Source organism: Eriocheir sinensis, chromosome 46, assembly GCF_024679095.1.
Source record: "Eriocheir sinensis breed Jianghai 21 chromosome 46, ASM2467909v1, whole genome shotgun sequence".
NCBI lineage: Eukaryota > Metazoa > Arthropoda > Malacostraca > Decapoda > Varunidae > Eriocheir > Eriocheir sinensis.
In genome coordinates, this window is record NC_066554.1 from 6,559,486 (window position 1) to 6,586,606 (window position 27,121).

The 27,121-nt window shown below is 43.1% G+C and overlaps 1 protein-coding gene and 1 long non-coding RNA gene across 16 annotated transcripts in view; one reads left to right on the forward strand and one right to left on the reverse strand.

Annotated features, from left to right (window-relative positions):
• The window catches only part of LOC126981013 (neuroglian-like), a 292,124-nt gene that overhangs the window by 55,519 nt on the left and 209,484 nt on the right, over positions 1–27,121 (reverse strand). For 13 of the 14 annotated variants that reach the window (XM_050831620.1, XM_050831617.1, XM_050831618.1 and 10 more), the window contains 7 exons: positions 19,146–19,275; positions 17,668–17,783; positions 15,212–15,405; positions 14,621–14,760; positions 10,259–10,351; positions 5,289–5,441; positions 2,708–2,892 (listed from right to left, as the gene is read on the reverse strand). In XM_050831620.1, the coding sequence (XP_050687577.1) occupies positions 2,708–2,892; positions 5,289–5,441; positions 10,259–10,351; positions 14,621–14,760; positions 15,212–15,405; positions 17,668–17,783; positions 19,146–19,275 (1,011 nt within the window). The remainder of the gene's footprint in view (positions 1–2,707; positions 2,893–5,288; positions 5,442–10,258; positions 10,352–14,620; positions 14,761–15,211; positions 15,406–17,667; positions 17,784–19,145; positions 19,276–27,121) is intronic. The other variant, XM_050831626.1, reaches the window with a different exon arrangement.
• On the forward strand, positions 10,359–12,268 carry LOC126981014 (uncharacterized). 2 transcript variants are annotated; one of them, XR_007733707.1, is made up of 3 exons: positions 10,359–10,704; positions 10,855–11,520; positions 11,596–12,268. It is a non-coding gene; the product is annotated as an uncharacterized LOC126981014 (long non-coding RNA). The 2 variants fall into 2 exon arrangements; XR_007733706.1 differs by lacking the exon at positions 10,359–10,704 and having other exon boundaries at positions 10,734–11,520.

Here is a 27,121-nt window from a genome sequence, read left to right on the forward strand (position 1 = left end):
TTAACTTAACTTTGATTCGAGTGCTATCATGTACCTATTTATTTTTCTTTCATGTGCTAGAATTTTAGCCTTTCAACTCCCTTCACGTTCAATTTCAACTTCGGCGTGAGCTCTCCGGAGACTTCATTGTTTGTATAGTTTTCATTTTGGTATATTAAAGTTCCCCCCGAAAGTTTCCCACGCACGCATGGCTTCAGTAGCACAGACCCCCGCCAGCAGAATCATTATAAACAAGCCCTTGGTGGATGTGTATTGTGGTGTGGTGCAGGCGAGTGAAGTTATTGCTGCTCCCTCGGGCGGATAAGGAACAACAGACATGCGCAAAACTCTTATTTAGTGTGTAGGCGTATTATAGTTTGTGGTGTGGACATGTAAGGCTTAGGATCTTCCAAGCAAATCTAAATCGAAAAATATAGGTGGTTATACTTTATACTTTTCTTTCTTTTTCCTTCTTTTTTCTACGATACTATTTACGAACACAAAAATATTACTTGTTCAGTCTGGAAAAGTGATTCACAAAGATTAAAATCGCGACACAAAAAAAGTTCGTAAGATTGTCTAAAAAGTTCCCCTTGACGTAGAGATACATGATTCATATGTATAATAAAAAAATAAGTGTGTCACCCTGAGTCGCTGCTTCAATGAGTTAATAAGAGAAAATATCAGTCTCGCCTAAAGTTTCAATAACCTTGTTGGTGCGAGTTTGGTTACAATGGAAAAATAAAGAAAAGTCAGGAAAGTCAGGCAGTCCGATCTCGAATTACAGGGAAACTTTGTCACATGTTTTTCTCAGTGTGACGCTTGCGAGCCCCCATTTCTACGTTACTTCATATTACCAGAGAAACGACTTGCAAAAAGGGAAACCGGGGTGAATATATTTGGATTTCACTCGCTGCCAAACTGGGCCCGTACTCTCAAACCATTCGGCGCCCCAGTACACATATTTGACAAGGCTTTCGTGGGCGTTTTCGTCATTTCCAAGGGTAGTTTAATGACCCTGGTGGTAGTGCGACCCTTCTTTTGTACCATGATTCATTCCTCTTTCCCTCCTTCCTCTCTTTCTTTGACTTTCCTTTTCTTCTCCTTCCTCTCTTTCTTTGACTCTTTCCTTTTTCCTCTCCCCTCTTTTTCCTCCTTCCTTCCTTCCTTCCTTCATCAAAACGCCCAAAACTGTCCAAGAACTGCAACAAAATCCTTCCTTTTTAACCTGTTTACCTTCTTTCTATCCTTCCTATCTTCCTTCCCTCTGTCCTTCCTGTCCAAGTACTGTAGTCCTATCCTTTCATTTTACCCTTTTATCTCCTCTTTCTCCTTTTTCCGCCCCTAGACTGTCACGATCACGCCGGTTGTTGACTTTTGGGTGAAACAGCAAACACTAAACCAACGAAAGTCCGCTAAACAGGAACCTTCAAGAGCAAGTCACGGAGCTTTCATGGGCGGCTTTGGGAGGGACTTAAAGTGATGAAAGGGGTGATGAAAACTTGTTGGGGGGAGGGGGGGGGGGTAGAGAGAGAGAGAGAGAGAGAGAGAGAGAGAGAGAGAGAGAGAGAGAGAGAGAGAGAGAGAACGCATGACTTCACTCTCTAACTCCCACAATTCTGTTTACGACTTATGTGTCAACGCTTGAGGTCAGAAACACACACACACACACACACACACACACACACACACACACACACACACACACACACGAAAGTTATCCTTAGACTGACCCTCCTATTGACATTTCCCTGCCCTCGAACTCCCTATCCACCCCACTCACGCAGGCCCAGACAGGATCCAACACTCTTTAGGCGCCTTTTGGTACCCCCCAGACCACAACAAAGGAAGGGGGTGAACAGACAGTACCACCACCAAGACGCCAAACCACCGACCGACCATTCTTTTTCGTCACCTTCCCATTAGCATCTCCTTAAGTCTGGGTCCTCATGTCAACACCACCTCGTTAAAAGAAAGGGGAGGGGAGAGAGAGAGAGAGAGAGAGAGAGAGAGAGAGAGAGAGAGAGAGAGAGAGAGAGAGAGAGAGAGAGAGAGAGAGAGAAACTGTCTCTCTCGACGTAAATACCGAATTCTCACACACACAAAAATTGGAAGGTATGTACAGATAGACATATAGATGGATAGATAGATAAATACATAGATAGAAAGATAGATAGATAGACAAATAGACAGAGTTGAAATGTGTCTTCCTCGTCGTAAACACCAAACTCACACACAACAACAAAAACAAACAAACCAACAAACAAGAAGTCAGGTATATAGATATAAATAGATAGATATATAGAAATGTCGAAAGTAACAGATAGATAAATAGATAGAGAAAAAGAAAAAGGGAGAGAGAATGCTACTCGTACAAGGCATTAACTTCACAGATAAATGGAGAGAGACAGAATGAGAGAAAAAGAGAGAGAAAGAGAGGAAGAGAAGAAGGAAAAAAAAGAGAGAACACGCTACTGGTACAAGGCATACACCAGAGATAGATAGAGACACAGAGAAAAGAAAGAGAAAAAGAATCATCAACCACAGATATATGCTGAGACAGAGTGAAAGAGAAAAGAAAGAAAAAAGAAACATAAACCACAGATAGATAGACAGAGAGACAGAGATAAAAGAAAGAAAGAAAGAGGCATAAACCACAGATATACAGAGAGACAGAGACAGGGAAAAGAAAGAGAGGAAGATAATGCTTAAACTTAACGTGTCTCACCCTCGACGTAAACATGAAACTGCCGCGTATTAGCCTGGCCGGCGGTGCTGCTGGCCTGGCAATAGTAGGCGCCGGCGTCCTCCTCCGTCACGTCCTCCAGCACCAGGACGCGCCCGTGCTGCTCCTTCTTCTCGCCCTCAACGTCCGCCCGGCTGCCCCGCCACCAGTGGATCTCCGGCTGGGGGCTGCAGAGAGTGAAAGAGAGAAAGGGATGAAGATGCAGGAGACAGTATGGAGGTGTAAGCGACTAAAAGAGAGCATAAATGAGAGTGTTATAGAGAGAAGAGGAGAGAAAGAGAAAGGGGATGAGAGAGTTATAGAGAGGGAAAAGGAGAGTAAGAGAAAGGGATGAAGATGCAGGAGACAGTATGGAGGTGTAAGCGACTAAAAGAGAGCATAAAAGAAAGAGAGTGATATAGAGAGAAAAGGAGAGAAAGAGAAAGGGGATGAGAGAGTTATAGAGAGGGAAAAGGAGAGTAAGAGAAGGGGATGAAGATGCAGGAGACAGTATGGAGGTGTAAGCGACTAAAGGAGAGCATAAAATAAAGGATGAGAGTTTAAGAGAGAGAAAAGGAGAGTAAGAAATAGGGTGAGGGCGAAGGAGAGGAACAAGTAAAAAGAGAAGGAGGAAGAGGCATTATGTGAGGTCAGAGAGCGAAAAAGAGATAGAAGTGAAAAGAGAGGCTGTGGATCTATGTTTTGAGTGACGGCCGCAAGAAAGATGCAGAGTCAGAGAGCGAAAGAGAACTAGATGGAAGGAGGAAAGATATGAGGTCAGAGAACAGAACATCGACAGAAAATTTACGAGGTCAGAGGTCGGGAAGAAGAAACGAACCATAGGAAAAACGGAGAATATATGTATTTGATTGTTTGGGGGTGATATGGGTGTGTGAAAGTCAATGCACATGTAGATAAATAAGATGATGGAATAGCTAAAGGCAGGTGTTAAGAAAAAAATTTGTGACAATAGCAATTCTACCCATTATCTCGTCTACTTCGTTCCTCCCTTTTCCTCCTTCCTCCCTTCAACTACTTAACCCTTTTCACTCCTTCCCTTACTTCATAGCCTAAGAACTTACTCTCTTTGCTCCACTAAACGGCAAAGCGAAAAAAAAATATCCCTTCCTAAATACATTCCCGAGAGGTAGATAGAGAGAGAGAGAGAGAGAGAGAGAGAGAGAGAGAGAGAGAGAGAGAGAGAGAGAGAGAAACTCGCTTTAAAACTCCCGCCATACAAACCACCAGGAATGGACTCTCTTTGAACTCGATCCCCCAAAGGAAGAGACTCAATTTTTCCTCTTATTCAAACCCTCGGAATAGAGAGACTCGCATTCCACCTTTCTCATTCCTCTCTTCTCCTCCTTCCCTCCTCTCTCCTTCAGCACCCTTCCCTCTCACTTTCATTCCTCTTTCCCTCCCCAATCTATTCTTCTTCCTCACTTCCTTCTTTGTTTCTCTCTCCTTCAGCACCCTTCCCTCTCACTCTCATCTCTCTTTCCCTCTCCATTCTCATTTTTCCTCCTCACCTTCTCCTTCGTTTTCCTCTCCATCAGCACCCTTCCCTCACTCTCTCATCTCTCTTTCCCTCTCCATTCCCATTTTTCCTCCTCACCTTCTCCTTCGTTTTCCTCTCCATCAGCACCCTTCCCTCACTCTCTCATCTCTCTTTCCCTCTCCATTCTCATTCTTCGTATTCACCTCCTTCGTTTCTCTCTTCTTCAGCACCCATCATCCCTCACACCTTCATTTCCTCTCTCACACCGTACCAAAATTTTCTCTCCCTCATCTTTATTTATCTCTTTCTCATTTCCTTTATTCCTTACTCCCTCTTTTATTCTCTAATTTTCTCTCTTACACCTTCATTCGTTTTTCAGTTCTCTCGATTTCTCTCCTACGCCTCCATTCCCTCTTTTGTAAGATCTTTTTCTCTTCTCTTTCCCCACCCATCCCTAACACCCTCACTCTCTTTCTTACTCTCCTTTTCTCTCTCTTACACTCTTATTCTTTCTTTTATGCTCTCTTTTATTCTCTTACAACTCAATGCTTTTTCCTCCATCTTCATTCCGTCTCTTATTCACTCCCTTTCTCTCTTTCTCTCACTCGTATCCTCTTTCTTACACATTCCCTCCTTCCTCTCACACCCGCTCACGTTCCATTTTCCTGCGCCTTCTTTATTCTCTTTTCCACTAATTCCGTATCCTTCCTTCCCTCGTATTCCCTTCCGTGCACTGTCCTTCCTTCCTCTAACGCCCTTCTCTCTCCTGCACCCTCATTCCTCCTCCTATCAATTCCTTCCTTCTGTTTCTCTCACTCGTATTCTCTCTCTTCCACCCGCCTTCCCTCTCCTCACATTCTCTATTCTATCCCCTATTGTTTACAGTCCTTCCTTTCTTCCCCTCACAGCCGAAGATGCCCTCAATTCTACCCCCTCTTGTTTATACTCTCGTTCCTTCCCCTCAGATAAACTTACTCTCTCCTGCATATTCACTCCTTCTTTTATACACTCATACCCTCTTCTCCCTTCAATCGTTTCCCCTTCCTTTCACACTCCTTCCTTCCTCTTTCTCTCGCAGCCACTTACTTTCCGCCGAAGATGCAGTACAGCCTGACGTCGTGGCCTTTCAGTACCGTCTGTTCGTGATGGCTGACAAACTGTTCCTCGGGTGCCAGGCTGGTGGTCGGCTCCTCGTTGCTGATGTTGAGATAGAACCTGTTGCCCACGCGGTACTCGGTCCTGGAAGGCACACACACACAGAGGGAAGCGAGGTGAGACGTGGCTCTTTAGCGTATAATAGGTAAGGAATGGGAAAACGCTTAACTGGCACAGGAGATTGAAGGGAGTTGATTTGAACGGTGTATGAAGAAACGCTTAACTGGCACAGGAGATTGAAGGGAGTTGATTTGGATGGTGCATGATGAAACGCTTAACTGGCACAGGAGATTGAAGGGAGTTGATTTGAGCGGTGTATGATGAAACGCTTAACTGGCACAGGAGATTGAAGGGAGTTGATTTGGATGGTGTATGATGACAGGAGGAAGCGAGGTGAGGCGTGGCTCTCAAACGTATGCATAGGTGATGGATGGGAAACGTTTGACTTGCTGGAAGATTGAAGGGAGATGATTCAGATGGTTTAAGATGGAAGAGGTAAAGGTAGTGTTAGAACCTGTTTTCCAGGAGGTTTTAGGTTCTGGATGCCATATGTACAGGGGGGAGAGGGGTAACACAGCTATATTAGAGGCGTAAAGTAATGATGAAGCGTCCGTTATTAAGACAAAGAGAAGCAAAGTAAGACGCGGGAATAACACAAGTAAAGGCTATGAGGAAGTTTTTGACTCGGTAGAAAGATAGAGTCCGTGATAATTTTATTTTCTTCAACATGTTTTCTCATTCGAGGCAAGGCGAGGTTACATAGAAAACGTAATATTGATAAAGGAAACTCTACTCAAAAGGTGATAATGCAATTCGTGGCTCTATTTCGTCTAATCTAAGTTCACTCTCCTTCTTTGCAATATAAATGAGGCACAAAAGCTAAACTGTGAACTGAAGCGAATTAAATTTACAAGAGAAAACAAAATCAAAAAGCTAAAATAAACTGAAATAAAGGTCTGCATTCAAAATCAAATAAACAGATGACACACACAAAACTAGATTAATATGTAAGAAAACAACAACAGCAAAAAACACCCGTATGAAAAGCAGTGAAATGATAAAACTTCTACATGTTATTGCGTTTGTTATGAGAGCATTCCACCATTCCCTCGGCACCACTAAAGCTGCTGAGATTGTGTTATGCAGGCCTGTGGAATGCTTGAGAGAGAGAGAGAGAGAGAGAGAGAGAGAGAGAGAGAGAGAGAGAGAGAGGAGGAAAGAAAGCGAATGGGATGAAATGGAAAGGAAAAAGAGGAGGCAAACAGACAGACAGAGACAGACAGAAACAGACAGAGAGACAGCCAGCCAAACAAAAGGCATGAAAAAAAATATATGTACATCCCCACCAAAACGTAGAAAACGGAGAAGCGATCAAGAAACAAAATATATACAAAAAGGACGACGGCCATGATGGTATGTAGGTTACGTCATACACACACACACACACACACACACACACACACACACACACACACACACACAGCCTCATTTTGTAAAGTATGTCAACTCTAAATGTGGGTTTTGTTCATGCAAGAATCGTGTTTGTGTTTGTGTTTGTGTGTGTGTGTGTGTGTGTGTGTGTTTGTTTGTTTGTGTGTGTGTTTGTGTGTGTGTGTGTGTGTGTGTGTGTGTGTGTGTGTGTGTGAAATGTCCCTTGCCCTGATTGATTGATTGCATGACTAACTGACTGACAGACTGGTTAACTGAATGACTGACTGAATGACCGACGCACTTATCAACCACATTTACCACCACCACCATCACCACCACCACCACCACCATCACCAGCATCACCATTATCCAATCGAAAGATAATCAAACAACATCCCTTACCAATACCACTATTTCCACATTCTTCCTCCTCCTCCTCCTCCTACTACTACTACTACTACTACTACTACTACCGCACACATCATCTTCAACATTACCACAAAAGCACAACGCCATTCACTACCACTACAGAAACCTAGGCCCATCACCACCACCATCATCACCATCACTACCACCACCATCATCACCACCACCACCACCACCACCTCCCCTACCTGCCATGCCAATCGATGCCCCGAACACCTGATTTTCTGAAAGGGTCAAAATTCCAATAATAAAAATGGGATAAAAGAAATAGATGGAACGAAAACATGTAATCAAAACAAACCCAACGGCTGGAAAAACAAGATTAACGATGCAAAATAAATGACGGGAAAATGAAAGGTGGAAAATTGGACAGGGACAAGATAAACGTTGAAAAAAAAAAAAACTGGGGATAAAATGAAAAGTGCAAAATGAATGATGTAAAAAAATAATGCGAACGAAATGAAAAGGTCGAATTATGTGTTATAGAAACGGACACACACACAGACCCACGGACACATCGGGAGCTGGCTTTTTAGTTTGTATTTATCTTTGCCCTTCAGCTACTCCCTTTACTGTAAAAAAATAAAACGCAACCTTCTAATCCATCTATCATTCATCCTCCGCTGGCAATACTAAACATAGCATCTCAGACTCACTCTTCGTTGGTAATACTCAACTATTCCTCCTCTGCAATAAATATTCTTCTGTCCTTGGAAATGTAATCTCATATCTGTTAATCTTTCTTTCTTTTTCGTCTTCTTTTATTCTTCTTTGGCCACACTGAGCACAACCTTCTAGACTATCAATCATTTGTTTTTCTTTGGTAACACTCAAGTCTTCCTCCTCTGCAACAGACATTCATTCTCTATTCCATGCAAGTTTTATCTCATATCCGTTCAGCTTCCTTCCTTTTTCGTCTTCACTTCTTCGTTGGCAACACTGAATTATAACTATGGTTCACTCTTATATGGTAACACACAACAGTTCCTCTTCTGCAATTGACATTCATCCTCTGTCCATGCAAATTTCATCTCATATCTCCTCAGCTTCCCTTCTTTTTCGTCTTCTCCAATCCTTTCCACTAACACCGAACGCCATTTGTATTCAAGGGTTCGTTCACTAGCTATCCGTCTCATCAACTTTCCTCAGATTCATTTCATCTCATATCTGCTCAGCTTCCTCTCTTTTTCGTCTTCTCCAATTCTTTTCCACTTATAGAGAACGGCACTGACATTCAAGGGTTTATTCAAAGGCTATATTCGTCTCATCTACTTTCCTCCTATAAGTATATCCAACTCTCCTGATCCACTTCGCCGTTCTCAAGGCAACTTCCAGCTCCACTTTCCTCTTTACTTCTTCTCCGAGTTCTTTTTCTTCCTGCCTGCCTGCCTACCTGCCTCCTTCCATCCTCCCGTGTCTCGCATAACAACTTGCTACGTCCCTTTTTATACTTTTATAGGGAGCAGAATGTTACGATCTGTTTTTTTTTCTTTTTGTTTTGTTCTTCGGGTTCTCTCATGTCAAGTAGAAAACAAACAAGATTCTTTTATGCTCTTATAGGGAGAAGGATGTTACGATTTCTCTTTCTTATTGTTTCATCCTTCGTTTGTCTCCTGTGTCGTATAATGAAATAAAACAAGACTATCTGCTCCCTTTCCTTTCTACGTTGTTCACCTTACTAAAAGAGCTGTCACCTAGTATCTTCGCTCATTTATCCCTCTTACTGACAATTATAATTTTCTACCTTGTTACGACTTCAACCCTTTCAATACGTATATGATGGAGAGACAGATAAGTAGATATAGAAAGATGGACAGATTGATAGATAAAGATGAATAGACAGATAAATACACGGATAGAAAGGTATAGATAGTCAGGTAGATATATAGACGAAACATAATCACACCTGGCCAGAAGTGAGGACAGGTAAGGTAATATTATAATCAGAGGTGGACGAGGGTTAGCAATGCGTCGCGGGGCTGTCCAGGTACACGCCCACCTGGACCAGTATGTTAGTCATGATATCTCGTACGTACACACACACACACACGAACACACAAACAGACATGCGCACATACATAAACAGATGCTTATATACACGTCGTTAGTAATGTGATTATATATTGTTACTACTACTACTACTACTACTACTACTACTTCTTCCTTCTCCTCCTCTTCTTCTCTTTTTTTTCTACTTTTTCTCTAAATACAATAAAACAACAATAAAAGGAATGATAACAAGCTATAATTAAATCACTACTACTACTACTACTACTACTACTACTACTACTACTACTACTACTATTACTACTATCACTACCACTACCGTCATTGTCATTGTTATTGTTGTTGTTGTTAGGATAATTGGCGTTAATGGCGTTAATCTTGCTAATATGCTACACTACGTTATCCAGGCTATGATGTTACACGCAGTTACTTCACTCTGAAACACTGCACGCCGTTACTCATGTCATTCTCTTGCACACTACGCTTGGTTAATATCCTTGTTATTTGGTTACATTCCACGGGGTTATTCTTTTGTTATTCTGTTACTGTATTCGTTATCTTCATGGCAACATCTACAGCGTTAGTGTTGTCGTTGTTATCCTTGTTACTTTTTTTTTTACATCACACGTGGTTATTCCTTGTTATTCTATTCCTGGTATTGTTATTGTCATGGTTGCATTCACGACCTGTTATTCTTGTTGTTATTATGTTACATTCCTCGTGGTTACTCTTGTTATTGTTACCGTTATTTTTATTCTCAAAGTTCCATTCACGGGGTTATTGTTATTTCTCCAGGCGGTTATTCTTTGTTATTCTGTTACTGTTATCCTCATCATCGTAGCTACATACACGGCGTTCCTGTTAGTTATCCTTGTTACTATGTTACATCGCACACGGTTACTCCTAATATTGTTACCGTCATCGTTATCCTCACAGTTGCATTCACGGGGTTATTGTTATTCTTGTTACTTTGGTACACGACACGCGGTTACTGGCATCACGGTTATCAAGGTTACGTCCACACCACACACGCCTACGGCAGGCTGAGGACGTCGCCGGCGTGGTCCGCGGGAAGCTGCTCCACCATCTCCAGGTTGCCGTCCTCGTCCTCAATCAGTATCATCTGGCCGCTGCGAGGAGAGGCAAGGGTGGGTAGGTATGGAGGGAGACTCGTGTATACCCGGAGAGTGTTGGTTTAGGTGGTAAACATAGCGGAATAGGGCTGCACTCGTGTCCTGTTCTCATTCAACTTTACTCTCGGAGCGCTGTTGTCTGTATATAGGGAAGGAGTGGGTAGGGGAGACTTTCGTATAGCTAGGGAGTGCTGGTGAAGGTGTAAACAAAGCGGAATAGGGCTGCACTCGTGTCCTGTTCTCATTCAACTTACACTCATAGCGTTGTTGTGTGTATATGGGGAAGGAGTGCAGTACGAGGCAAGGGTGAGTGGGGGGGACTTTCGTATAGCTAGAGGGTGTTGGTGGAGGTGTAAACATTGCGGAATAGGGCTGTACTTGTGTCCTGTTCTCATTCAACTTACACTCATAGCTCTGTTGTGTGTATATGGGGAAGGAGTGCAGTACGAGGTAAGGGTGAGTGGGGGGGACTTTCGTATAGCTAGCGGGTGTTGGTGGAGGTGTAAACATTGCGGAATAGGGCTGTACTTGTGTCCTGTTCGCATTCAACTTTACACTCATAGCTCTGTAGTGTGTATATAGAGAGTGCGTTACGAGGAGAGCAAGGGATAGGGGAGACTTGTATAGCCAGAGTGTTTGAGCGGGACTGAGCTGAACTCGTGTCGCGGTTTCAATCAACTTATATATTAACAAACTGCGCAGTGAGTGTGTATAGCGGCGGAGTGCGTGTCAGTTGGTGAAGTGCTGGTAGAGGTGCCAACATAGAAAAATTTAGCTACACCGTGTCTTCTTTTCGTTCAACTTAAATTTATCGCGCTGTGTTTGTATATACGTTGCAATGGCGTGCGTGTGCCTAGTTGGTGCGGGTACAAAGGGAGCTACTCTTGTTTTCGTGAAGGTCTGTTTTTCCTCTAATTAATACACAGAGAATGGCTAGATTTCTGTCCTTTTCTTTCTTGTTTCCGTGTATATAGGTCTGCTTTCGTCCAATTAAGACAGACGCAAAGGTTAGATGTTCCTGTTTTCATCCAATTAGCGCATAGAGAAAGGCTTCATTTTTTGTCCCTTCGTTCTTGTTTTCGTGTATATAGGTCTGTTTTCGTCCAATTAGCGCATAGAGAAAGGCTTCATTTTTTGTCCCTTCGTTCTTGTTTTCGTGTATATAGGTCTGTTTTCGTCCAATTAGCGCACAGAGAAAGGCTTCATTTTTTGTCCCTTCGTTCTTGTTTTCGTGTATATAGGTCTGTTTTCGTCCAATTAGCGCATAGAGAAAGGCTTCATTTTTTGTCCCTTCGCTCTTGTTTTCGTGTATATAGGTCTGTTTTCATCCAATTAGCGCATACAGAAAGGCTTCATTTTTTGTCCCTTCGTTCTTGTTTCCGTGTAAATAGGTCTGTTTTCGTCCAATTAAGACAGACACAAAGACTGGATTTCTGTTCTTTTTCTTTATATCGAGCAAAATGAACTCCTCGACGTAAACAGACTGCAGTGAAAAACAAATTAGGGCTAAATTATCTAGTTATTTGTATATATAAATGAAATCAGCTTGTTCTCGTGTATGATAAAGGTCTGGGTGATAACAACGCTTCCTATATTTTCCTTTGCCCCTTTACCATCACCTAAAACACCTGCAGTATCTGTTTTATCATCAGCTTGGTTTTTAGTAATTAGAAAACAGGGAATTGACTTGTTGCGTGGTCTTTCAAACGCAGGATTACTGTAGTCGTTCCCATTCATTTAATACATGTAGGGAGGGAAGATTTATGTGTCCTGTCATTCTTGGTATAATCACACACACACACACATTCTCAAGAGCAATATGTCCTTCTGTTATAGTTCTTTCCATCCACTTAATAAACGTAGGGAGGCAAGATTTCTGTGCCCTCTCATTCTTGCTATAATCACACACACACATCCTCAAGAGCAATATGTCCTTCTGTAATAGTGTTTTCCATCCACTTAATAAACGTAGAGAGGCAAGATTTCTGTGGCCTCTCTTTCTTGCAATAATCACAAACACATCCTCGAGAGCAGTACGTCCCTCTGTAATAGTTCTTTTCATCCACTTAATAAACGTAGGGAGGCAAGATTTCTGTGGCCTCTCATTCTTGCTATAATCACACACACACATTCTCAAGAGCAATATGTCCTTCTGTTATAGTTCTTTTCATCCACTTAATAAACGTAGGGAGGCAAGATTTCTGTGCCCTCTCATTCTTGCTATAATCACACACACACATCCTCAAGAGCAATATGTCCCTCTGTTATAGTTCTTTCCATCCACTTAATAAACGTAGGAGGGCAAGATTTCTGTGCCCTCTCATTCTTGCTATAATCACACACACACATCCTCAAGAGCAATATGTCCTTCTGTTATAGTTCTTTTCATCCACTTAATAAACGTAGGGAGGCAAGATTTCTGTGGCCTCTCTTTCTTGCAATAATCACAAACACATCCTCGAGAGCAGTACGTCCTTCTGTAATAGCGTTTTCCATCCACTTAATAAACGTAGAGACGAGATTTCTGTGCCCGGGTTCTTGCAATAATCACAAACACATCCTCGAGAGCAGTACGTCCTTCTGTAATAGCGTTTTCCATCCACTTAATAAACGCAGAGAGACAATATTTCTGTGTCCTCCCTTTCTTGCAACAACGGGTCACACACAGACACATCCTCAAGAGCAGTGTGTCCTATTCTTGTAACCAGGCCACACACTTCCTCGGCGGCGGTGTGAAAGGCGACGCGGTTGAATTATCTCCACCTGGCTTCCTATTCCGGCCCAGGACTTCTGTTGTGAGCCCGTGGTGTGGTGGTAAGCCTTAACAAGAGATCGGTTACGTCGCAGCCCAGCCGTGTTAACCGTGGTGGAATATGTGAGGGATCGGGATGGAGAGACTGTGGAATTGGATGGAGGGATGGGTGAAGGTGGAGTGCTAGGAATGGGAGAATGAACGGGGGAAGGATGAGTGGAAAAGATGAAGGGTGGAGGGATGGGTGGAGAGATGGGTGGATAAGGTGGAGGGTTAGGAAGGGGAGGAGGGATGGGTGTGGTGAGGCTCTGTGGAGGAATAGGTGGAGGAGGTGGAGGGTTGGGAAAGGGCATAGGGATGGGTGGGGCGAGGTTTGGGGACTGTGTGGAGTGATGAGTGGAAGAGGTGGAGTGCTACGAAGATCAAAAACCTCCACCTATGTTTATTTTCCCTCCACTTCCTCCTTCCACCTCCAAATTCTTCCTTCTTCCCACTCCACCTCCACATTCCTTGCCCGTCACCCACATCCTTTGATTCAGCACATCCACCGGTATTTGTTCCTTACATCATCCACATTCCACCACACACACACACACACACACACACACACACACACACACACACACACACACACACACACACACACACACAAGTTCTTCAATATTACGCACTTTATTTATTGTAATTTCTGGTGCTCGTAAATAAATAGTCCACTTCCATCCACACTATCACCACCACCATCACCACCACTATCACTACCACCACCACCACCATCACCACCACCATCACCACAATCTTGCACCATTCCCTTTCCTTCTCGCCTTGCAGAATACGTGGACAGGTGAGGTGTGCGTCGGCTAATTACACGGCACACAGGTATACAGGTCTCTCTCTCTCTCTCTCTCTCTCTCTCTCTCTCTCTCTCTCTCTCTCTCTCTCTCTCTCTCTCTCTCTCTCTCTCTCTCTCTTTCCTTTTCTTTTCTTTTGTTTTCTTTTCTTCCTTTCTCTTCTCTGCTCTTTTCTTTCTTTTCTTTCTTTCTTTTCTTCTTTCTTTCCTATTTTCTTCTCTTCTCCAATCTTTACTTCTCTCTTCTTTTCTCTTCTCTATCTCTCATGCTATCACACACACACACACACACACACACACACACACACACACACACACACGTCTCATACATGTCCCCCAAGTTACTCACAAAATAAAAAGAAAAAGAAAACATCCTTTTGACTAAGCTTACTATTTTTTCTTCTATTTTTTTTCTCCAACTTCAAAGAACAAACAAACACACACCTAAAAAAAATAGGCTTAACATTATTTTTCTTCCCTCAACATGACATTAAAAAAAAGAGAACAGAAAAAAATAGCAAGCGACGCATGTCATTTAACGGCGTGACATTTAAACGTTATGAATATGAATATGAGAGAGAGAGAGAGAGAGAGAGAGAGAGAGAGAGAGAGAGAGAGAGAGAGAGAGAGAGAGAGAGAGAGAGAGAGAGAGTGTCAATTGGCTTACCTCGCGGCGGAGAAGGCGGCGCATGCGTAGTAGGCGTCGCGGGTGACGTCCTCGGGGGTCACGTGACTGAACCAGAGCGAACCGTCGGCGTCCATCGTGACCCGCGACGTGTTCATGTTGCGCAGCTTCCCTTCAGAGGACTGGGGGGAAGAAGGAGGGGGGGGGGGGGACGGCGTGAGGGGAGCAGGGACAAATACAAGACAGATGGACTAAATCGGTGCTTATCTCCGCAGCATTAGCCCTTCCCTGAGGCTGTCCTACCTGGGAAAAGTCATACCTCAAGACACCCGGACACACAAACGGCAGACATAAGGGGCCCCAGCACTCCACCTGCAAGACCGTTATACCTGCGCGTGGCCTCGGTGTTCATCTCTGTAGCATTAGCCGTTAAAAGTCATACCTCAAGACACTCGGACACACAAACAACACACATAAGGGGTCCCAGCACTCCACCTGCACGACCGTTATGCCAACACATGACCTCGGTGCTCATCTCTGTAGCATTAGCCGTTGAGCCTGTTTACAGAAAAAAAGGTCATACCTAAACCCCCCCAACACACACACAGACGCAAGGGGCCCCAGCACACCCACCTGCATGAACCACTGGACGGAAGGGTCGGGGTGGCCAGCGGGGGCGTCGCAGACTAGGCGGAGGGGGCGGCCCTGCGTCGCCGTCACCACGCGGGGCTCCTGCTTGGGGATGTAGGCCATGACGGCGCGGCGCACGGACACGATGTCACTGTGCGCCACGCCCACGCTGTTCTCCGCCAGGCACTGATACGTCCCTGCGGAGGAGGAGGAGGAGGATCAAGGGTGTTAGAAAGGATCGAAGCGTGTCAGACAGGATTAAGAGTGTTAGGATCAAGGGTATCAGACAGGATCAAGGGTGTTAAGAGAGGATCGAAGTGTGGCAGACAGGATCAAGAGTGTGACAGGATCAAAGGTGTCAGACAGGATCAAGGGTGTTAGAGAGGATCGAAGCGTGTCAAAGAGGATCAAGAGTTTAGACAGGATCAAGGGTGTCAGACAGGATCAAGGGTGTTAAGAGAGGATCGAAGTGTGTCAGAGAGGATCAAGAGTTTAGACAGGATCAAGGGTGTTAAGAGAGGATCGAAATGTGGCAGACAGGATCAAGAGTGTTAGACGGGATCAAGGGTGTTAGACAGGATCAAGAGTGTTAGAAAGGATCAAGGGTGTTAAGAGAGGATCGAAGTGTGTCAGAGAGGATCAAGAGTGTTAGGATCAAGGGTGTTATGAGAGGATCGAAGTGATATCAGACAGGTTCAAAGAATGTCATTAGCGAGGTTTCTGAATTTCTTATCTCCTTCCTTTATTCTCAAACGCTTTCGGCTCACAACAACTATTTACAGAGGTCACAAAGGAGATCGCTTAGGCTTTCATGCGTGTTTTTTTTTTCATTCGTGGTCCAGAGGCCTTGTTAACTATCACTAGGATCATAAAACTACCCATGGAAATTCCCCCTACAGCCCCTACGAAAGCCTTGCCAAACTATCATTAGACTCATAACACTACCCATGGAAACGACCCCTACAGCCCCTACGAAAGCCTTGCCAAACTATCATTAGACTCATAACACTATCCATGGAAACACCCCCTACAGCCCCTACGAAAGCCTTGCCAAACTATCATTAGACTCATAACACTACCCATGGAAATGACCCCTACAGCCTCTATGAAAGCCTTGTCAAATGTGTATGCTTGGGCGCCGAGTTATTAAAGAAAATGACCCTAATGTAAAGGTTAACAGAGTGATCTTCAAACCAAAAACAAGAAGGGGAAGGGAAGGAAATAAGGGTTAGAAGTGGGGGAGAGGAGAAATGGCAGGAGTGATGACTGGAAGAAAAATAAAGGGAAGGAAGAAAAATAGAGAGGGAGAGAAACGGTGAAGAGAGAAGAGAAGCAAAGTAGAGAGTAGGTAAATGAAGGAGGGAGGATTAAAATAAGGATTAGAAGTTGAGGGAAAGAAAGAAAGCAGGAGAGAATGATGATAAGAGAATGAAATAAACGAAAGAGAAGAAAAAAATAAAAAGAGAAGCAATGAGAGAGGAAAGGTTAATAGTAGAAAAGGGGTAAATGGAATAAAATACGGATTGAAAGTTTAGGGAAGGATACATGGAAAAAGACAATGATGATGAAATAAAGGATGAAATAAAGGGAAATGGAGAAAAAATTGAGAACAGGGAAGCAGTGAGAGAGGAAAGGTTAAGTACTAGAGAGGGGGTAAATGAGAGGAAAAAGAGGATGAGAGAGTTAAATGAAAGGAAGAAGTAGATAAGAAGGTAAGATTACAGGAAGGAAGGGAGAGAGGAAATGATGCAGAAAATTACGAAGGGGAACAAAGAACACACAAAAAAAAAAAACTCAGGAACGGAGATAGTAAAAAATGGAGGAAAGAAAGTACGTATTTTTACCTCTTGAAAAAATAAAGTCTAATCCATGTATACGTTTTCTGTTTTCTCTACATATACAAAGAAAAAAAAATCGTATACAAGCTAAAAATCGCTTAAAACACAAGGTCCTTCCAGCAAATTGTAAATCTCCTGTGTTGCTTAAATCATGAGCAGCCAGAATGAAGACTGACTGGTTGGTCTTTTGCAGAATCCTTTGAGTCTTGTGTTCTTATGAGTCGCTGGACGATACGAGAGATTTGTGGTCTTATTTATCATCTTTCTCTTCCTATAGTGAATCATTTATTCTTCGTTAACTTTTCCTTCTCTTCCTACACTGTGTCATCCTTCATTATCTTTCTCTTCCTACACTGTCACTCCCTATTATCTTCTCTATACTGCGTCATTCTTCGTTAACTTTTCCTTCTCTTCCTACACTGTGTCATCCTTCATTATCTTTCTCTTCCTACACTGTCACTCTCTATTATCTTCTCTATACTGTGTCATTCTTCGTTAACTTTTCCTTCTCTTCCTACACTGTGTCACCCTTCATCATCTTTCTCTGGTCGTTGGAATAGTGCTTTGAGGATGATGCGGATAAATTCTCATCATCCTTTTCTCCCGTCATCTTTCCCTCACCTTCATCTTCTTGGCGCGGCACGTGGAACACCAGCGTGCCTTCGCCCTCCTGCAGCTCCACCCGCGGGCCCTTCTTGCTCGGGTCGTAGTGCTGGCCGTCCTTCAGCCACTCGTACCTGCCGAAGGAGAGGCGTACAGGTGTGTGTGTGTGTGTGTGTGTGTGTGTGTTAGTGGTGTTTTTTTGTTGTTGTTGCGGTTTGACACGAAAATAAAGTTTAAAAAAATGAAAACGAGAGAGAGAGAGAGAGAGAGAGAGTGTGTGTGTGTGTGTTTTTTTTGTTGTTGCGGTTTGACACGAAAATAAAGTAAAAAAATAGAAAAATAAATGAAAACGAGAGAGAGAGAGAGAGAGAGAGAGAGAGAGAGAGAGAGAGAGAGAGAGAGAGAGAGAGAGAGAGAGAGAGAGAGAGAGAGAGAGAGAGAGAGAGAGAGAGAGAGAGAGAGAGAGAGAGAGAGAGAGAGAGAGAGAGAGAAAACATTTTCGAAAACACCACACCTGGGACATTAAACTAACACTTTCTTTCTCTCTCATTCTTTCTTTCCACCAAACCAAAAAAAAAAAAAGACTACAAAACCTGTCGGAGAATTCATGCAACCATTTCGTCTCTCCCAAAAAAGTAAGAAACCGAAATAAAAATAAAAACAAAAGACGACAAGGAGAGCTAACTGAAAACAAATCTCTCCAAAAAGTAAGAAATTGAAGTAAAAAGAAAAAGAAAAGAAAAAAAGGAAAGGGAACTGAAAACAAATCTCTCCAGGAAGAAAGAAATTGAAGTAAAAAGAAAAAGAAAAGAAAAAAAAGTGAAAGGTAACTGAAAACAAATCTCTCCAGGAAGAAAGAAATTGAAGTAAAAAGAAAAAGAAAAGAAAAACAGAGGAGAAGTAATTGAAAACAAATCTGACGTGACCTTTCTTTACATACACAGATACTTTTTACTTTGCATACTGAAGACTATTAAATTTCTTCTTCACTGTCTTTAACTCACCCTTTCACCCACCATTATTCATTCACTCTTATTCACTCCACTATTATCTTATCTATTCACTCATATTTACACTTTTCTGCCTTTTTTTTAATAGAATCACTGACCCCTTTTTTTACTGCCACCATTTAATGTTCACTTCTAGCAGCGACCCTTTCCTGACTCACGCCATTTCACACATTCTCCTCAACGACTCTTTCCCGCCACTTCCACCGCTTCCCCTTACAGTTACACACACGAGTCGACCCTTTCTCCTCATTTCCGATTCTAGCATCCAATTAATGCATTTCCCCTTCCCTCCATTCCCTTTTCCTCGTTCTTGCATTCTCATCATACGTAAATGCGACCTTCCTGTTTATTCTCTTCCCTCTCCCTCTTCCGAGTTTTTTCCCCTTCAGCCATTTCCCTTACTCCACCTCCCTCCTCTTCCACTCATAGTCATCACCGAATCCAATCAGTGCACAGCTTCACACACACACACGGCGGCGTACTCACGTGGGGGCGGGGAGGCCGTCGGCGCTGCATGGTAGGGTGAAGGGTACCGGGGGCTGTTCAGGGTCGTGGGTGACGGTGAACAGGATCTCCCTCGCCTCCGGTTGTTCCACCAGCAGCGGCGGGATGGTGACTGGAGGTGAGGGCGCGGCGTCACCTTCATTATACTGTCTACCTGTCTACCTGCCACCTGCTAATTAACTTCTAGCATCCTCATTATCGCTCTTTTTTTCACTTGACTTTACTTACTTTGTGGATTGGATCGTCTTACCGTTTACTTCTTTGTTTTCATCCTTCATTTTTCTGTTCTCATTGTTCTTCTTCTCTCGCCTCGTCTCTGTCACTATCCTACCACATGTTCGTCATTGTATTCCTATTTAACTAACTCCAAGGTCTGTCTATATCTCGTCTTTTTGTCCCATCGCTATCGTTATCATCGTTCATGTTCATTCTCTCATCACTTTCCCTCTCTCCTCGCTCATTTTCATTCATGTTCTCTTCCACTAACAGTTTGTTTTCTCTTTTTTTATTTTAGTTTTTGGGTTTTATTTGTTTTCTTTCTGTATATATTTATCTGTCTATTCATTCTCGACTCAAGGGATACACTCTTACTCGCTCTTGGGTTCACGAGAGACTAATTTGTTTTCTCTCTCCCTCTTTACTCTTTCTCCTCCTTGCATTTCGTTTCTAGATCCGCTTGTAACACCAACCCTGCACGCTATACACTTTTTAACATTATTTATTTTCTCTCTCTCCAAACACTCGTGGATTGGATAATGTAAAGAATTGATGGAACACAAACCCTTGAACGCTGCACACTATAATCTCTACTCTATTTTTAACTAAGCTCTTCTATTCAACCCCTATTGTCACCTGAATTTGTATTAAAGGAATTTAGACGACAGACAGCACTCGTGGAATCGACAATGAGAGGAACTGATGGAACACAAACTCTTGAACGCTGCACACTATAATCTCTACTCTACTTTTAACTAAACTCTTCTATTCAACCCCTATTGTCACCTGAATTTGTATTTCAGGAATTTAGACGACAGACAGCACTCGTGGAATCGACAATGTTAGGAACTGATGGAACACAAACCCTTGAACGCTATACACTATAATCTCTACTCTACTTTTAACTAAACTCTTCTATTCAACCCCTATTGTCACCTGAATTTGTATTTCAGGAATTTAGACGACAGACAGCACTCGTGGAATCGACAATGTGAGGAACTAATGGATCACAAACACTGAACATTGCACAGTTTCTTCTAATCTTTGATCGAGTCTTTACTAAACTGCTCGATTCAACTCCAATTATTATTAAGGGAATTTAGACAACAGGCAACGAACCGCTAGCTACGAACATACATACACACACACACACGAGCAAACTACAGGAGCTACAATGAATGTGTATTATGGGCATATTACGTAAGTGTTGTCATTCACGGTGCATTTCAATTCGTGCGTGTAATCTCTCATTCACTCACTGTAGTAATCATTCATGTGCAGACAAACGTTCAGGCAACTACAGCGTATGTGCGTTATGAGTATTAACATTCACACACTTAAATTCGTATGTCTTGTCATTATTCTTTCATTGCAGTTATTGTGGTCATTCTAACCATTCATATGCAGGCAAACACGCAGGCAATTACAATGTTTTTCAATGTTTTTAAGTGTTAAGAATGTTTAGTTAGCTACATGTCATCGTTCACGCATTCCTTGTATTTGTAATGAGTGTAAGAATGTATGCATATCCGCACACACACACACACACACACACACACACACACACACACACACACACCGGGATCTACTACTACAGCACGTACATAATATTAGGATCATTGAGTTTACATACATACACACATACATACATACATATACATATACATACACAGGTTTTAATACATGATTCGTGCGTGTCATCATCATCATCATTCATTCAGTGCAATCATCGTATTCACTGTTGTCATCCATACACACACACACACACACACACACACACACACACACACACATACATACACTAACACAAGACATGCGTAAGGGGAACAGGCTCGCCAATTCGGGTACGCATGTATGGGATAAAAAAAAAAAAAAAAAGGTGTAACTTTGTGCTTGAGAATGGAAATTAAATCGTCAAAATAATCGTGATGAGCTTTACTTTGACTATATTAAATTTTCATACATAACTATTGAGCATTTTTTTCTTTATATGAGTACTGTTTGGAGGGATGCGTACTAATTAGCGAACCTACCTTAGATTCGTTTAGCAGACACCGTTTATCTTCACATACACACATACACACACACACACAATAGACAGGCTTCTGCTTTTAGGTGTATTATTAATATTATTCCATCCACTAACTACTACAGTGGGTATTATGTGACACTTAAACATACATACATACATAAACATACATAAACATACATACATGAGTGCATACAGTTACTACGTATACTAATTATTGTTGTCTTCGTCAGTAATATCATGCTTCGTGCTGTGTGTGTGTGTGTGTGTGTGTGTGTGTGTGTGTGTGAGTGTGCGTGTGTGTGTGTGTGTGTGTGTGCTTTCCAGAGGAGGCTCATGTCGACAGGTACAAACATGATTCTCTCTCTCTCTCTCTCTCACCAATTATCTCCATCACCACCAAACCTAATCATCTTCTTCCGCCTCTACACTATCTTCTTCCCCTTTCCCCTTTCCTCTCTTCCTTCCTTCCTTCCTTTCCACTCTATTCTCTTTTGTCTTCTTCTTCTTTCTCCTCTTCCTCCTCTTCCTCCTCCTTTCATGTCGTCTTCCTCTTCTTCTTGTTCCTGCTATTCTCATTATAAAGTTTTCGTCCCCTTTTATGCTTTCCTCTGCCGCTTCCTTTCTTCCTTCCTTCGTTCCTTCGTTCCTTGCTTCCTTCCTTCTCTGTCTCATTGCTCTTCACCCTCACTTCAGATATCCGCTTTATACTTTTTCTTTGTCCCATTTTCTTCTTCTATTTCTTTTCTTTTCTTCTTGTCTTTTCTTTTTCGTCTTTTCTTCTTCTTCTTCTTCTTCTTCTTCTTCTTTTTCTTCTTCTTCCTTCTTCTTCTTCGCCTTTTCTTTTTCGTCTTTTCTCTTCTTCTTCTTCTTTTCTTCTTCTTCTTCTTTTTCTTCTTCTTCCTTCTTCTTCTTCTTCTTCTTCTCCTTCTTCTTCCTATTCTAATCACGTTACCCTTCTCTGAACTCCATCTTCTTAACACTCCTTTCTTCCTTCTCCCTTTATCCTTTAATACTTTTTCCTCCTTCCTTCCTTCTTCACTTCTCTCCTTCCTTCCTTCCTCCCTCTCTTCCTCCTTTCATTCCTTCCTCTGTGCTTCTAACATCCACTCTCTAAAACACCCTCCTCTCCATTTCCTCTTCTTCCTCTTCCTCCTCATATTCTCATCCTACAATCTTCCTCTTCCTCCTTCCGTCCTTCCTTCCTTCCCGTCACTCCATATCCTCCCCTTCCACCCAAACCCACCACGGAATCCGCCCCCCTTCTCTCTCTCTCTCTCTCTCTCTCTCTCTCTCTCTCTCTCTCTCTCTCTCTCTCTCTCTCTCTCTCTCTCTCTCGCCAGCATCCACCTACTCCACTCCCATTACTCCTTCATCTCCATACCAGCCCCCTTCTACTTCACTAAGCTCCTCCTCTTCCTCCTCCTTCCTCTTGTTTTATTATATTCCCTTCTACTTCTCTTTTCTTCTTTGCTTCTTCCTCTTCTTCTCTTCCTTTTTTTTTTCGCCACACGCTATCGCTAACACCTCCTGCTCTTTATCTTTATCCTCCTCCTCCTCCTCCTCCTTCTCTTCCAACTTCTTCTCTTCCAAGTTCACTATCTCTTCCTCCTTATCTGTGTATTCCTTCGTCTCATTCATCTTATCCTCCTCTTCCTCCTCCTTCTCCTCTCCTTCAAATCGCCCTATTCCTTATTTTATTTCCTTTCTCCTCTTCTTTATTCCCCATCTCCTCCTCCTCTTCCTTCGCCTCCTTTCTCTTAGTCCAATTCTTCCTTCTTTTATTCCCTCTCTTTACTTTCTTCTTTGCCATCTCCTCCTCTTCTTCCTTCGCCTCTTTCCTCGCTTCCCTTCTCTTTCATCTTTCCCATCTCCTTCTCTTCCTTCGTCTTCTTTCTCTTCTCCAATTAGTCATATTTATCTCGTTTCTCCTGACCTCCTCTTCTTCCTCCTCCTCCTCCTCCTCCTCCTCCTCCTACTCCAGCACCATCATCACCTCCTCCTCTTTGAGCTGTCCAAGATCAGTAACACGCAGAGGAGGAGGGAGGGAAGGAGAGAGTATGGGAAGGAGGGAGGGAGAGAGGGAGGGAGGGAAGGAGAGGAAAGGAGAGAGGGAGGGGGGAGGGAGGGTTTGAAGGAGAGAGGGAAGGGAAGGAAGAATGGAGGAAGGGAAGGAAGCAGAAATGGAGAAAAGGGATAGAAGGAGGGAGAGAGGAAGGGAGGGAGAAAGAAGAAGGGAAAGAAAGAAGGAAGAAGGGAGGGAGGGAGGGAGGAAAAGAAGAATGGAGAAAGTGAAGGAAGGAGAAATGGATGAAAGGAAAGAGAAAGAGAATGAGAGAGGAAAGGAAGAACAGAATGAAGAGAAAAGAGAGAAAACAGGACAGGAAAAGTTGATAAGAAGGAAGAGAGGAAAATAACGATGGAGGAAATGAAAGAGAAAGCAGAAGAAGAAGGAAATGAGTAAGAGGAGAAGGAAGACAGGAGAAGATAGGAGACAGAGATAGGAGAAAGGAAGTCGGGAAGAGGAGGAGGAGGAGGAAGATGAGAGAGAGATTGAAGGAGAGAAGAATGGAAGGAGGAGGAGGAGAGGAGAGAAAGAGAAAGAGGAAGAAGGAAGGAGGTGAATGAAAGAAGGAAGAAGAAGAAATAATGGAAGGAAGAAAGATGGAGAGAAAAGAATAGGAAAAAAAACGAAAAAAAAAAGAAGAGAAGAAGAAAGAGAGAGATAAATGGAAGGAGAAAGGAAGGAGACAAGAAAAGAAGATGCCAAAGGAGGGAATGAAGCAGAAAATGAGGAAGGGGAGAGAGACAAAAAGCGGATAAGGAGAAAGTGAAAAATGAGAGAGGGAAGAAGATAAAGATGGCGAAGAAGGGGAGATAAGGAGTCTATGAAGAGAGAGAGAGAGAGAGAGAGAGAGAGAGAGAGAGAGAGAGAGAGAGAGAGAGAGAGAGAGAGAGAGAGAGAGAGAGAGAGAGAGAGAGAGAGAGAGAGAGAGAGAGAGAGAGAGAGAGAGAGAGAGAGAGAGAGAGAGAGAGAGAGAGAGAGAGAGAGAGAGAGAGAGAGAGAGAGAGAGAGAATCAAAAGACAGAGTAAGAAAGAAAGTAAGAAAAGAAAGCAAGAAAAGGAGGAAGAATAGAATGAAAGGAGAAAGAAAAACAACAACAAAAGGAGAATAAAGGAAGATAAAGATAAGAAAACCAGTGAAAGGAAGAAATAAGGAAAGGATTTAGGAAGGAAGGAAGGAGATAGAGGAAGAAGAGGAGGAGGAAGGGCTTTAGGAGCAGACGAATGAGAGGGATAAGAGGAGAGGAAAGGAGGGATAGAGGAAGAGAAAGAGAGAGATTGGAGGAGGTAAGCTGAGAGAAGGAGGAAGAAGAGGAGAAGGACTGAAGGAGAAAGGGATAAAAAAGGAGAGGTAGAGAAGAGAAAGAAAGAGAAAGAAGGAGACAGAGAAAGAAATGGAGGGAGATTAAGTGAAAGGGGAGAAACAGAAGGAAGAAAACAGGAAGAGGAAAGAGGAAATGGGAGGATGTAGGACAAGAGAGAGGAAACAGGAGAGAGATAAGGAAGAAGATAGGGAGAGGAAAGAAAGGAAGAATAAAGAAAGTGAGAAGGGAGAAGGGAGGAGGGAGATGGGGAGAAGGAGAGGAGGAGGAAGAGGCAGAAGAGGAGGAGGAGGAAGAGGAGGGGGCGAACGAGCCTATTCCCCCCCCCTCCTCTTGATGCCTCGCTAAGTGACAAATGCTTCCTCTTCCACGGCGACCCGGAAGAGGAGGAGGAGGAGGAGGAGGAGGAGGAGGAGGAGGAGGAGGAAAAATGTTTAGCAGTAGCAATGGTGACAGGAAAAGGAGGAGGAAAAAGGGCAAAGACGAAGGAGGAGGAGGAGGAGGAGGAGGATGGAGAAAAAATCAGGTCAGGAGGTGAAGGAGATAAGGTCGAGGAGGTATGGTACGAGGAGGAGGAGGAGGAGGAGGAGGAGGAGGATCAAAAGGAAGAGGAAAACAAAGACTAAGGGAAGGGAAAGGAGGAGGATTGAAAGGATAAGGAGGAAGAACAGAAACACGATGATGAAAAGGAAGAAGAGGAGGAGGAGGAGGAGGAGGAGGAGGAGCAGGAGGAGGAAGAGAAAAAAAGAGTAGGAAGAGGAAAGGGGTTTCGTAAAGCGTGTGAGGCGAGAAAAGAAGATGAAGGGGAAGGAGGAAGAGGAAGAGGAAGACTGAAAAGGAGAGGAGGAGGAAGAGGAGAGGAAAGAAGAAAGAAGGTGAAGGAGAAGGAAGAGAAAGAAGAGGAAGAGGAAGAGACTGAAAAGAAGGAAGAGGAGGAGGAGGAGGAAAGTAAAGTGATTAGGTAAAGCATAGGAGGCGAGGAAAGAAGATGAAGGCGAAGGAGGAAGAGGAAGACTGAAAAAAAGGAGGAGGAGGAGGAGGAGGAGGAGGAGGAGGAGGAGGAGGAGGAGGAGAGTAAAGGGGTCAGGTTAAGTGTGGAAGGCAAGGACACGACTCACACGCGTGCCACAAAACCTGGGACCAATTAAGACGAGGAGGAGGAGGAGGAGGAGGGAAATGAGGGCAGTGAAGTGAAGGGGTTAGAGAAGAAGAGCTAAGTGGCAAAGTAAGAGGAAGAAGAAGAGGAAGATGAAGAGAGTGAAAGGAAGGAGGAGGAGATGAAGGATTAGGAGGATAGAGAAAAGGATAATGAAGAGGATAAAGGGAGGAGAAGGAGGAGGAGGATAAAGAGACAAAGGGGGGATAGGAGAAGGAGAAGAGGAGGATAGAGATATGGGTAAAGAAGAGGAAGAGGAAGAGAAGGAAGAGGAGCAAGTATGGGTCCGTGTACCAGAAGGAGCGACAAGAGGAGTCCTGAGCGTGAAGTCCTGCAGGAGTCTATTTAGGATGCTTAAAGGAGCCAGTTAGAAAAAATAAAGAAAAGAATAAAAGAGGAAAAAATTACCAGTCTCGTAAAAGTAATTAGAAAGAGATATAAAAAAAGGACTCCAGTAACATAATTTTCTTCTCTCTATTTGTTTTTCCTCGCTCCTCTACCACACATTGCCTTACTCGACATTCCTTTCCTTTCTCTCATTTCATATTTTTCCTCTCTTTTCACCCTCTACTTATACATATTTCTCTTGTATCTCAATATTTTTTATTTTTTAATTTTTTTGCGTCTATTGCTTGAGGGGCCTGGATGGTATTCGGCCCCAGCCCTTCATGGCGCAGGCAAGTGTTTATAGTGGCGCCATCTTCTCTTGGATTACTGGATGGTCTTAATAATGCATCTTTTTTCATTAACATCTTTCTCCCTTCGTCTCCCTTTTTGTTTTCTTCAGTTTCCTCACCTCCTTCACTATCTCCTTTTCCTCCTCCTCCCCTTCTTCAGAATCTTGACTTATACTCTTCCTCCTCACTTCCTTTTCTTCGTTATCATCTTCCTCCCTTTATCCCCTTTAGTGCCCTTATCTCTATCCTCCTTCTTCTTCTCTCATTCTTTTCAGTCTCTTTCTTCTTTTTTCCCTTTTCATTACTCTTATTTCTTGATTCCCCGTTTCGGTTTAATTTTTCTTTCCTAACCTTCGGCACTGCCCTCATCTCTATCCTTCTCCTCTCATTTATTTCGGTCTCTTCATCTTTCTCTTCCTCCTCTTCCTTCGCTTCTTATATCTCGTTCTCTCCATCCCCTTCACTGCCCTCATTTCCCTCCTCCTTCCCTTTT